Below are 13,664 nucleotides of genomic sequence, written 5' to 3' on the forward strand. Positions count from 1 at the left end.
CTGGACCCATTTGCTTATAAAAGTGCGCTCCAGTATGCAATTAACATACAAATAGGACTTGAGTCCTCTTTTAGGTTAAATACGTTAAGCCTTAGATTCTTGTGCATGTGTCTCCTTTGTTTTGATGTTTTGACGGTGACGTATTCTTACCTAGGGCTGCAGCTCCAGGGATGGCAGCCACGGGGCTACTTCACTTGGAATGCATTGCCTATTGGGCTGGTTGAGGATAGCAACCCTTGAAATGGGTTCATTTGAACGATAGTTGCAGACCTCCATGTTATATATTTTGGCCAAGGATGAAGTCCTTTGTAGGTATCAGGGGGTAGCTGAGGGCATTGCCCTGGGTCATCCCTTGGGTAGTGACCCCAAGAAATAAGGCACTGATTTTTTTTGTGTTGTTTTCAGGATGCCGCCTGGCAGCCATAGGATTTATCTTATCAGATTCCTTGTTAATGATGTTTTGTATTTTGCTGCCAGCTTTTTTTCTGCTATTTTGCACTTGTACACATCTGGTATTTCTTGTGGCGTTCGTGTGTTTGCATGTTTACCGTGACGGCGTTGCTAACTTTGGAATATCTGGTTTTGCTCTAAGTCTATCTTGGCACCGTTGTATATGACGCAGTCTTCCTCAGATGGAAGAAACCGCTGAATCATTGAATCATATATTATATTATATTATATATATATATTATATATATATTATTGGCCAATACGGTTATATCCATTTTTACTATCAGTTTTCCTAGGAAAATCATGAGGGAAAAAAACCCACATTTTAAATGTACGTTTTTCAAATATATACATTATTCACACTAAACAGCGGACAATACATGTAAAGTGCTTTTAAAAGAATGCCCTTGAAGAAAAATAATATATTTTGTGTGTAGATAAACTATAAAAGTAAAATCGTGGTGGACCAAATGACAAAATGTGTGTGGTGGGGGAGCTGCAGGTTTTAGGGTACAAAACAACTCTTGGTGAAGAATTTTGAGACGATGGTAGATAAATAGAACAACCTCCCAGCAGAAATGGTAGAGGCTAATACAGGGTATTAAATATGCATTAGGAATATGTTTTAACCCCTTAATGCCAACGGGCTGTCCTTAAACCCATTAAGGACAATGTATTGTGAGCCTGTACATGTACAGGCTTTGTCGTGAAAGGGTTAATGTAACCGCAGATTTGTTTTGTCTTGGTACTATAAAACCTAAAATAGACAGTTTATACGAACCAAATCTAACATAGCAGCCTTCAAATGCAGATTCTGCATTACCATTCAAATACCGTGAAGCTGAAATTTGCGCTCTATTGTATTGTGCTCTAGCTGCCATATGCACTTTAATGCCCCCATACATTAATCCCCCATATGCATTTACCCATTTCCCTACCACCCAGATCCTTGCTATGCAGGAGATGCGTTGCTGCCAGTCTGCTTCGATATGCTGTGCGCATGCATGGAAAGCGCTCCCATTCCCTCCAATAGCAGCAGTTTCTTGCCACTGATTGGCTACTTCAAGCATTTTCGATCTTTATAGTACCTTATTTGCTCTGAAAAATATCCCTCGTCCTGTATTCAAGGTCGTCTTATAAACAGACCTCAAATAGAGGTCTGACTACAAGACTAAGATCCTCTCTGGTAACCTCCACTGCTGCCTCTGGTGGGCTTATGTGAGCGCTGGCAACACAACTTCCGGTGCTCCACCATAGAAGTGCCGACAGCAGCGGAGGTTGTCTGTGCGCATCCCGCAGCCGGTGAACGTTTGCAGGATGTGCACAGACAACCTCCGCTGCTGGCGGCACTTCAGCTGGGACTTCTTTGACAGAGCACCGATGTGACATGACCTTCCGGTGCTCAGTCATAGAAGCCCCATCAGAAGTGCCAGAAGCATGCAGAGGTTGTCTACGAGGATCGCACAGACCTCCACCGGCTGCCCCACTAGACACCACGGGGGACAAGTCTAGGCATGCATCGGTAAGTCGGGGGATATGGGGGTAAGTAAGTGTGGCATGGGGGTATAATGGTTTTCTGGAGGCAGAGTGGCATATCAGTGAGGCAGAAGGCATATAGGGGGAATAAGGCATTTCTGGGGGTGGAGTGGCATATAAGGGGGTATAAGGCATATCTGGGGGGCAGATGTTAACTGGGGGCAGGTTGGCAAATAAAAACGTTTTTATTAAATATGAAAAAAAAAGTTTACATGTGAATTAATATTTACTAGTAAAACTTTTTTTCCTCTTCAGGCTTTTTCTTTATTTCCTAAATGAATATTCAAATTGTGGGGGGATGTCTTATAATCGAGCAAACACGGTAATTAAAAACCGCGAGACGTTCTGTTTCTAATATTATTTTGTTACATGTGAATCCTATTTGAGGTGTATACGAGTCACTTGAACCAATAGTATACAATATAAACGTAAGGCTTTTGGAGCTCCCTTGGAGGTGTTGCCGTGTCTAAGCCGCTAAGATATTCTTCACTTCTTTTCGGAGGCAAGCTTCGAGTAATTGCCATAATTCTGCTCTTCAGACGGTGTCGCCGAGTTTTCAGAGTAAGCCAGCGTCATCGGAACGGCAGCACTAAAGCAAATGAGATGTTTTCCTTTGTATCTGTAATTGCATGTTACTTCTCTACGGTTTGTTCTGTTTGATTCTCCCTGGTTGTCCTTACGTGACTGCGCGCTTCTATTTTGGTTTTCTATGTATAGTTGCGATCTTTCCGTGAAAAGAAATTCATACGGCACGACTCTTCTCTTTAACCCGAAATGTCACTGGGACTTTTTAGGTAAACAGCGGTCCGCCGTTTCTACGTTGTACGAGCAAAACGACTAATTCATTTATAGATGAAAAGGCTAGAGGGGTCCTTCTTTGGGAAGCCAGGCCAACTGCTGTAAGGCAAACTGTCACGTGATATAACGATAAAAATAAATGGAAATCCCATATGACACGAGGAGGGGTTAAACCCCAAAATCTTAGCCTCTTAGCACCTGCCCTTGAGCGCAGTGGGTCCCATCACACCTAGCAGCAACCCCCATAAATACATCACCTATATAATAATAAATAACAAGTCTTTCTTTCATGTAGAGCAGGGGCCCTTTGTTGTATTATTTAGGATTTCAGGGGGGGAAACTGCCGGTGCCTTTTTAATACCATGTTCTGATCGACCCCACCTTATTTGTGATCTACTTGTGTGATGAGAGCTTCAGCATGATGGCCAAGTCTTGACTAATACAAGTACTAGAAGAGGAAGCGGTGCGCTTCATCTAGTATAAATGTTGCCTAATTTAGTTTTCCAGTGAAACGGGAACCTGTCTTCTTCTTGGATTAGTTATTGCTGCCGTATTTAACAATAGGTTATACTGGAACAAAACCGTGTAACACATTCACGAACCAATACAACGCTGGAAGCAGTAGCTGATATGTCGCACCCCTTAACGGATTGACCACCTAGCAGGACACTTTCAACAGTGCAGAATCCCACTATCCCAGAAATCCCCAAACCAGGACTACCAAAATTGTATAGCTGTGTCCGAGCTGTGTCCGAGCTGTGTCCGAGCTGTGTCCGAGCTGTGTCCGAGCTGTGTCCGAGCTGTGTCCGAGCTGTGTCCGAGCTGTGTCCGAGCTGTGTCCGAGCTGTGTCCGAGCTGTGTCCGAGGGGTTTAGTTGATATTGAATACTACTGAATAATCCTATGATATTATAATGTAATGTGCAGTACTATCTATGTATGGAAGTGACTATGCAGATTTTTTTTTCTCCAAATCCAGATTTACATAAAAAGAAAAAGAGACTGCTTGAAGTACCAGCCGGTTAGCAGCTTATCTCATGGAGCTGGAACATGTCAGGTCAACTCCCCACTACCGACAAATGATGCTGCAAGGGCTGAGGTGGACATAGTGTTTTCCCTACATCTCTAAACCAGGTGTCTCGGGGCCACATCTGTCTCTAAACCAGGTGTCTTGGGGCCACATCAGTCTCTAAACCAGGTGTCTCGGGGCCACATCAGTCTCTACCGCTCTGAAATGCAGAATAAATAATCAGCTGGAGCAGCTTTGAGGCAGGGGATTGGGCATGTAGGGCTTTTGGTTGATCTGTACAGTGGCTTTCATGCTCCTCAAATTCTGAATCTATATCATACGTTGCCTCTATCTTCATAAATATGTAAATAATAATAATCTATATGGGACTGTCTACCCGTCAGTGAAGTTGATTTGCATGTAGAAGTGAGTCTTGCGCAGGGAACCAGCAAGGTTTCCCATCTCTTATGCACCTAATGAATTAACACTTTTATAAAAGTGTCTATGACAGGAGATTTAACTAGTAAATGGTTAAATTAGGTTTTCTGAAAAAAATCTTAATAAAATAAGTGCAGACATTGTCTTAGATACTGCAGGGGTTGTTTGTCTCTAGAAGTAAATAAATGGAGGCTTTCCCCATTTGATTTGGAGCGCACGTGCCGCTATCGGAATAACACAAACGCTTTTCCCACAAAAAACGCCTGCAGGGTACTCCGAGAGCCGAGCTTTGCTCTGGAAAGGCAGCGTGTTTTGAGTTTTCATTTGCAGTAAAGCAAATGAAAGATGATCTGAACTTGGCATTGGAAACACGGTTGGAATTTGATGTGCGCAGGGCTTTTCTGTGGGAAAGAGCGCTCGCTATTGCCGTTCCCATGACTCATTTGCATGCAGTCAGTGGTTTCATTTTTGCGTGGCTTTAACTGGTTAATCTGGCCTATTTAAGATTGGGATATAGGCTTCGTTCAGTACATACAGGGAAGCACTTCCCAGCGTGTTCTGATCTTGTGCTTCTACCGTATGTGACTTCTCCATTATAGAAAATCCTTTGCTGGAATTTCCAGGCCGATCTGCCTGATTGCTCCTTTTGTGTTTTGCATTTTTTTGTGCTTAGGACCACGGTTTTGTAAAGCAATTTGTAATATGTGCTGACAAGCGGTTTATAGCTAAGTGCGACTACGTTCCATTGTAAGCAGTGACTTTGCTCTCTAAACATAGAATGGTGATGTCATCAAAAAGTGCAGATTCAGATTCCCATTGCCTTACACTTTGCAAATGAATCAATAATAATAATAATAGCAAACTGGTTCTACACAATGGTCTACTCTGGTGGGGTAAGGGGCACTTTGTTTTACCCCATAAGAGAGGGATGCCCAATTCTAGGCCAGTTTTATATATTAGGTTTTTTATTAAATGTAAAACTGTACTCTGGTTAGTGGTAATACCTTAATATTTATAGGAATAACACTTATCTTTTAGGACAGGCAACAATAAACATTATTATTTGTATTAAAAGCACACCAAATGTATGTACTAGTAGCAGCGATTTCTTAACTTTCTTAAGTATTAAGTATTTCTTAATATTTGTGTTGTTTTTCATTGATCTTTAATATTTTAAAGATCCCCAGACGGATAAGATACCACTGATGCTGCCACCGTCTCAACTTTTACGCTCTCTAGAATAATTATACTGACAACAACAACAAAAAAGCCCCAAATTATGGGTAATTCTAAAATTCTTAAGTTTCTCTTTAAAAATCGAACCATCCCTAGTGTCTTTAGATGTGAAGTATTATATGGCTCTAAATAGATTTGATGACAGTTGCAGTAAAGAGTAAAGGAAAAAGTTTTGTTTGGGCGCGATAATCGACTGGTACAGCTCCTTACGCATGGTGGAATTTCTACGGTTACAGCAATTTTCTGAAAAGAAAGCAGAATAGTTATTTCTGTATCTCCTCCATCACCATTGAACAGTGTTAGAATCAATTTCCTGTTTTTTTTCTAATCTAATACACACATCTCAATTACAAAAAGTAAATAGATTAGGCAATATATTGCTGCTCTACTTACTGTAATTGGGGCCTGTTTGGGGAAGTAACTAACAAACGTGTATTGCAAGAATATCAATTACTTTCAACAGCCTGGGGTCTCCCCTGTCAGAAGTTCGAGCATTCTCTGGCGACTGTGTCAGTCCTGACGGTGCCAAAAACAATATTAAATGTAAAAAGGTTCCCGGAAGGTTTATCCAGACCTAAAACTGAATCTGATGAGCTCCCCCTGCAGACAGATCACAGGTACTGTGATCAGCAATGCAGGGCAATGGAGCATAAGTGGCATTGAAAGTGTCAAGTGAAAAAGACTTAAAACAACTTAAATAAGAAAATTAAAAAAGACTCCAGTGATGTCACCATAACATCATAAGGGGCCCCATCCAAGAGAGACCCCTGAGATATCAACAGGAAAAAAAAGTGTAAAGCGTTAAAAAATAATAATGATAAAATGGAAAAAATTATGAAAATGTTTTAATATAAAAATAGGTGCCCAAACACATTGTGTGCCTCCCACTACAAATGTAAATTTGCCACCAATCCAAAGTTCACAAATAATAAAAATGTAGTACGTGAGGAAGCGTTTTGTTCCCTTATAGAATAAAAACCTATCCATGTGGAATATTCTACCCAGGGGATATAAATCAGGGTTTTAAAAATTTTTTTTATCAGTGAGACGTTACAAAAATCCAATTGCAAACTTTTTCAAAATTTTTGTTATATTTAATTCATACTAAATGACTATTACCGTATTTGCTCGAACATAGGCCGCACTTTTTTCCCCCCACTTTAAGTCTTTAAAGTGGGGGTGCGGCCTATATTCGGGGTCTAGCGCCCGACGCCCGGGACATGCAGTCCTGGGTGCCGGCCAGGCAGCGGGGTTAGGATACAGATCCCCGTAGGATACAGATCCCCCATCATCTTGGGGACAGAGTGGCAGCATATCTCGGGGGGGGGGGTAGAGTGGCAGCATATCTCGGGGGGGGTAGAGTGGCAGCATATCTCGGGGGGGATAGAGTGGCAGCATATCTCGGGGGGGGGATAGAGTGGCAGCATATCTCGGGGGGGTACATCTTCGGGACAGAGTGGCAGCATATCTCAGGGGGGGGGCAGAAACTTTTTTCATTAAAAAAAGCACCTAACTTTTAGGGTGCGACCTATATTCAGGTGCGGCCTATATCCGAGCCAATACGGTATTATTTATTGTTTTATATAGCGCCATCAAACTACATAGCTGTACAATGGATGGACAGGACATAACAAGTAGTATGTAACATACCGATTTGACTTACCAGAGGTGAGGAGGGCCCTGCTCAAACGAGATTACAATCTAGGGCCAATAAAGAGCTATAAAGAACTCCATCTTCCCCTGAAAAAATCAATATAACACTAAATATAGAAAAGGGAAATCCAGGGTGAATAAAACCCTGTGTCACTAAGAGGTTAAATAACTGTACTCTAATATGCGTTCTTTAACAAGAATAAGACTTACCCGAGTTAGAACCTGCAGCTGACCTCCTCAATGGTCTGATGATTTTTGCTGCTTGAAGACCATGGCCTACGGTGTTAGGCGAACCATCGCTGGAGCTGACTATTGTCCCGAATATCATGTTTAAGGAGATGTGTTGGGCTGTTTCTGCAGAATCCCATGCATTTGCAGAATAGATACAAAGGGACCTCCGAGCTATCATGTGCATTAACCCGTTTGTGACCAGTGACATGCCAGGTACAACATGAAAGGATGTCTCTAGAGGACCGATGATCTCTCCGGGTTGAAAACGGCTCTGTAGTCCTGAGGAGATTCCCTGCACTTCTGTGCATGTGATCGCTTCTACAGCCAATCACATGCACATGAATTGTTTATAAAAATTGCATTTTATAAACATTACATCACCACTTACCTGTATTTTAATACACTCTTGAATAGTGATGCGTGTTCTGCCCAATTCACATTTATGAAAAATAAGCAGAATTAACTATTTATGTGACTGTTCTCCAATTTCTTATGTAAAACTTCAAAGATTAGCAATAAAAACTAGAACTGACTAGTGGCCGTTATCTCGGGGTTCACAGAATGCCTTTAGGGTTTCCTATCACTTCTTCATAGCAGCGAAAAAACATGTTGTTTTCAAAGTGTCTTTCCTACTCGTTTACAGACCTATGAGATGGCAAAATTGCATTCCTGGAATTGCAACTGACCACGTGACCTTCTGTAAGAAGACAGTTGTAACCATAAAAACCACACAGACAGAAAGAGGTGTAAACACATTCTTAATGTGTTACTGTTTGCAGTTGGACAGCGTCTTCCTTGAAGGCAAGCCCGTCTGTATGCTTTAGCAACATTTGTGAAAATGGAGTTGAAACAGAGTTTTTGTTTTGTTGACCGCTTTTCTGTTATGTCCTACTAGAAGATGCAGTCTTTTCAGGGTGCTTCCGGAATAAATTAACAATTTGTATATTAGGTCTTATAAATTGCTCCTTATCCCAGTGCCCACAAGGTTCTTGTTCTTGGTGTACCATCAGTGGGACCACAGAGTAAATACCACCTCTGGTATTTGATGTTTATTTTATTTTTTTGTGACTTCACTTGGCATTCAAACATGCACTTGACATTAAGCAACTGAATTTTGTACAGCTACCTGCAGAATGGTGCGTGCGCACAAGGTCCTTTAGTATAAGCAGGGCTCTCTCCACCTAATGTATTGGTTTGTCTTAGTCAATTATATTATATACCCTGAATTTATCCATTGTAAGAAGCCCTGCGTAAAGTGTTGGCGCTATATAAATGAATGATGATATAAGAGTTAACACTTTATAAATGCACTGACCTAAAGCGACTACCTATTTCATAGGGCTTGGCAAATCCCAGAAAGCATGTAGCCATGGCCCTTTAAATTACAAAACTGGCACTTTTTCTTATGCAAACTGTCTAAGGGATACTTTAATGTCCCAGATGGACTTACAGCTGATTTCATATTAAAGTACTTTGTGAGCACCTCCTCCATGGTGTGATAATTCACATCACTGATTGGCTAGTTGCAGCAGCCAATCGGCGGCTTGAAAGCATCCCAATTAAAATTGTCCCAGTGCATATGATGGCTGAAGTGTTCCTTTAATAGTAACTTTTAAACTTAATGTACTGTAGTGGCTACAAAAGTGAGGCTTGTTTCTCTCTGATATTCAGGTTATTCTTCATATGTAGAGCAATGTTGGGCAGTGTCCTTGTATACCACACATGTTGAACGTGTGGATTGGTAGCAGCTGCGTAATATTCTTTTTATTTATTTATTTTTTTTTTTTCTTTTATGTCTATGTTTTAGTTTTTGAATTCAATGGCCATTCTATGAGGGTTGCCAAACATCTTGCCACATTCGTTTGCAGCAAACGGTACAATATCGGGAGTGAAAAACTTGATATTTAGCTGTACACGGTTTGCTTTGGCTGCTCTCTAAAAGGTCTTATTGTCTGCCTCATGGCATTAGTCCATCCTTTTAGCTTAAAGAAATGACAGCGATCTCGTATAATAAATAAATATTCACATTTAATAGAACTATTTGCTCGTTAAATGACACTCCCTTTGTCTACTTTGTGTCCGCTCATATATTTAACTATAAACCGTAAAGTGCTCTGTTAAAAAAAAATCCCTTATGTGGCCCAGGTAACGTAAAGCAAACCTAGAGAACGTTTACAGAATGTGTGCTATCTGTCCGACCTGGCGATACGCCGCGTGAATGCAAGAAGTGTTACTCCTTCATTAAAATCAATACTCCCTCAAAATGTCAAGGCTTTCTCAGCGTATGAGAATAGCCCCTGGCACTGGGTCATGTGAAGTTGAGTATTTTAAAGGTTAAGTATATGCGTACATTAGCTTATGCAACTCTCGCTGGTGCATCAAAGGACTGCAGTATATTATAAAATGCTGTAATGCCGAGGATAACGTAATACTGAAAATACTGCTTATTATCCAGCCCTATACATTGTTTTAAGTTTAAAAGAGCAGTTTCATGTAAGCATCTGCAGACCTGGAGGCTGCCATTGCTGTCAGTCATATGATATTTTGGATTGCTTTCTCTGCCGAGCACCGCATTGAGCTGATTCTTTATGACGACGTTAATGAAGTCCATTCCTCCGTAGGCATCCATTAGAGTATCCGGCTGGGTGATTAAGACTGAACCAGTCTGTTTACCGCAAAGAAGATTGATCAGGGGCTTTTGTCTAGTAGATTAGGATATGTTAACAGAGCTAGAACATACAAATGGCTAACATGCAGCTGTTTATTAATATATAAGGCAAAACCATTTATTCAGTTTTTGATCTGATATTACATGATCTGATATAATATCTTCTGTCATAGTCCAGAATCCATTATGTATGATCTGCACATATAGCTTCTATAGTATGTTATCTGGATCCTTTTGACTCAGACAACTCGTATCGGCCTCCTTACCCCTCTGCTGCATTCACTCAGCTGGTGTTGGGTTCTGTGAGCTCTGTTATCAGAACAATACTATAAGAGAACGACATCTGACCACAAACTCAAACTATTAGTGTCAGTCTCATCATTAGGTCTCCTGCTCATCATTATTGAATAACATGTTTTTAGGAGACATGGCACCATTAACCATTTAAGGGCCATTAATCACCTGTACCGTCAGACCTCATCTCAGCATCCAATATCATGTTGTTAGGCTACACACTCCTATTTACACCGTGCCTATTGTAGTTTTCTCCTTCTGCTTTTCCGTGTCTCAGAAAACGAGAGAAATATCAATCTATTCTTCCTGGTAAAACCCTTTCTAAATAAAATAAATATCCCTGAGGAGGTTTCTAGAAGCCTTCTGATTCAGAGGCAGTAGCGATTTTAATGGGTTAAATATACAGTTAATTGTGTAAACCTCTGTGCACAATAGAACACAAAGCAAAGTTGCTGTAGTTTTGCTGTAATTTTAGTTTCTGCACTTTCTGTGACTTGCATCTGCATCAGAATACTTTGGTTGAAATGTTTAACTCATGCGTATGGTTTCTTTCCACCCGTGTAGTTTCATACACCATTGGCATCTGGTCTCCACTATTGGGTGATCATCATGATTTTAGTGTCTTGCAATAGGCGACAGCGTAATAATATTGTAAGAAAATAATCTAATAAAGCTATATTAAAGTGTAGGTTATTAACCCATTAGATCTGGGGTTCGTAACCTGTGGGGTAAGTCTCCTCTATGGAGGTTTGGACTGATTCGATCCTACCTAAGCCTACGTTTTGGGCCATTAAAACATGAGAGGCGTGGGTCATACCATATTTCACAAGGGAGGTGTGACACCAAAAAGGTTAAGAACAACTGCGTTAGATTATCTGCTGTTCTCCTGCTCTGTCGCTATAGGATGCTGACAGTACGGCTTTACAGCTGCTGCTATCGACCCATGTCAAGTTAGCCAGCCTTGTCTTGGATTGTCCATGTCAAGTTAGCCAGCCTTGTCTTGGATTGTCCATGTCAAGTTAGCCAGCCTTGTCTTGGATTGTCCATGTCAAGTTAGCCAGCCTTGTCTTGGATTGTGGCAGAACAGAGATGACCACAATCAAGACTCCATACCTGAGTAAATCAAAATGGTGAACCTACTAAATAAGTTAGTTTACGTTCCTACTTTGACCTTCTTGTTCGAGGTATCATCCCCCACCTCCTCTAATTCTCTATATTTTGATATGCACATGGTAAATATAGACGTGTGATCCTGTATTGCACCTATCTCTAATGCATTATCACATCATTGTTAACTCTCTCCTTTTTTTGTTATCCTTGTAGGTTCAAAAGCAAGTTCACCCTAATCTCTCATCAGCAGAGGATGCTCTCCAGTATGTTGAAGAGTTAATTTTGCAGCTGCTAAGTATGCTCTGCCAAGCACAGCCCCGCAGTGTCCTGGATGTTGAGGTACTCAGAAATAGTTCATATATTGATCCGCTCATAAAGATGCCACTTAAAAGTACTGCATTTTATTCTATTTCCAGCGACTGTGGTGGTAAGCGGCCAAAATCCATCAAGGTCCTGGTGTTTTGCAGCAAGAAAATGTGTTCTTCGCAGTTTCTGCTAACGCAGCGTATTCCCTGCACATTTCTTAATAGCCGTAAATGTGGTGTTCTATAAAATAGCATCGTTTGCAAAATGAAAATTTGCCATGTGGGATCAATTTGGGGGTTCATGTCTCTATATTTTGATATTTTTCCATGTTAGATTCATACAAAATATATCAGACGTTTTTTTTTTAGATAACGATAACTTTCTTACCTTTCAAGGATTGGCTTGCAGTATAAAGCACTACCATTGTTATGCACAAACCCAGCTGATGGGGCACAAACCATAACGAATATTACTTGAAGCAAAAGTTATTACAAAAATAATTTGCAATCTTTTATGAGAAGAAAGTGGCAATATCGAAATTTTACCAAGATGGGATAGCTTTGGCATTATTGCCCCATGTACTCTTTATTATTCCATATTCCTACCAGCAGTTCAGTTCACTGAGCATTACTAAGCATCCTGGAATTTCTTTCCTTTTTATATTTGTTTTAACAATTCACTAATTCATTCTAGTGAAAAATAATAAGTCTGGGTCCATTTTTCGACTTGCGTTATTAGAAAGTATAGTTAGATGTACTGTGCTTTAAATGTGCTATTCCGAACATGAATTGTGCTTTCTAGCATGTTAAGCAAATAAACTTTATTTTAGAGCTGTCATTTTATTCATTAAACTGGCTTAATCACATAAAAACAACGTAGTAGTTTTAACAAGATTTTCACTTTTTCAATGCCTGTCGATGCCTTTTATACACACTAATTATTCCTGAAAAGGTTACAGGCATAGAGCAGGGCAAGGAATGATGTGTCTGCGTTTAGTTACAGAATTAGGTGGAACTGCACCTTTAAACTTAACTCTTACTTTCCCAAACTCAACATTTTTCAGTTAATATCACATTGCCCCTTCAGCACACCATAGTCCATATGATTAGCATTGTCTTTGAAAGCAGTTTAAACAACCTTGCTTTTTTTTGAGCCATTAAGTAACATTGCTTGTATGTCTAACTTTCTTATTTTAGCCTTATTCCAGGGCTTTATTGTACTATAATAATATATATATATTTTTTTTTACATTAATGGAAAAACTAGCTCTCCATATGGTTCTGAATTTGTTCACGTTGCTAACACGTTCCAAAACGTGGCAGCAAAAATGGGTTAAATCGATTAATTCTGAAGGGAAAATGAGATATGGTATATTCCTGGTTACTCCGGCTGACTGAATCCATGGGAAACTATCCTGCTTAAGAAATCCCCAATGAAGAGAACTGTCCTGACTCTTTCATTTGTTTAATTCTATAAAATCGTAAAGCCATTTCTGAAGTATGTGATCTAGTATTTTGATGTAGGTATAGTATTGTGTCCATATGTATTTGCTCTATATCTAGACACCTCACCATTACTGCAGCAGATGTTTATGTAATTAAAACCTTAGAGCCAGGTCGTCGCGGAAAAAAGCCCTTTTCTTTATCCTTGATGAGAGGTATAAACATTTAGAGTTTAATTCACTGTAGGCTTAGATAGACCTTAATATTGAGTTGTCCTCAATCTTATGAAGGGGGAACTCTTAAATTATTTTTTATATAAAGAGACAGGCATGCTTTTTTTCTTCTTCTCTTTCTACTTGACAGAGATTCAGATGTAATGATGGAGATTATATTCAAGTTTCTGGCTTTACTTATTTTCCATGTTGAGGTCCAATATATACTCTGTTGTTGACAGTTAAAAAGCTTCATATTGGCTTCATATTCTGTCACCCTTG

At 40.1% G+C, this 13,664-nt stretch overlaps 1 protein-coding gene across 1 annotated transcript in view; it reads left to right on the plus strand.

Moving 5' to 3' along the window:
- The window catches only part of SOS1 (SOS Ras/Rac guanine nucleotide exchange factor 1), a 54,966-nt gene that overhangs the window by 13,604 nt on the left and 27,698 nt on the right, over nucleotides 1–13,664 (plus strand). The window contains exon 2 of the mRNA XM_053460917.1: nucleotides 11,636–11,761. Within this exon, the coding sequence (XP_053316892.1) occupies nucleotides 11,636–11,761 (126 nt within the window). The remainder of the gene's footprint in view (nucleotides 1–11,635; nucleotides 11,762–13,664) is intronic.

This window comes from Spea bombifrons, chromosome 3 (genome assembly GCF_027358695.1).
Source record: "Spea bombifrons isolate aSpeBom1 chromosome 3, aSpeBom1.2.pri, whole genome shotgun sequence".
Taxonomy (NCBI): domain Eukaryota; kingdom Metazoa; phylum Chordata; class Amphibia; order Anura; family Pelobatidae; genus Spea; species Spea bombifrons.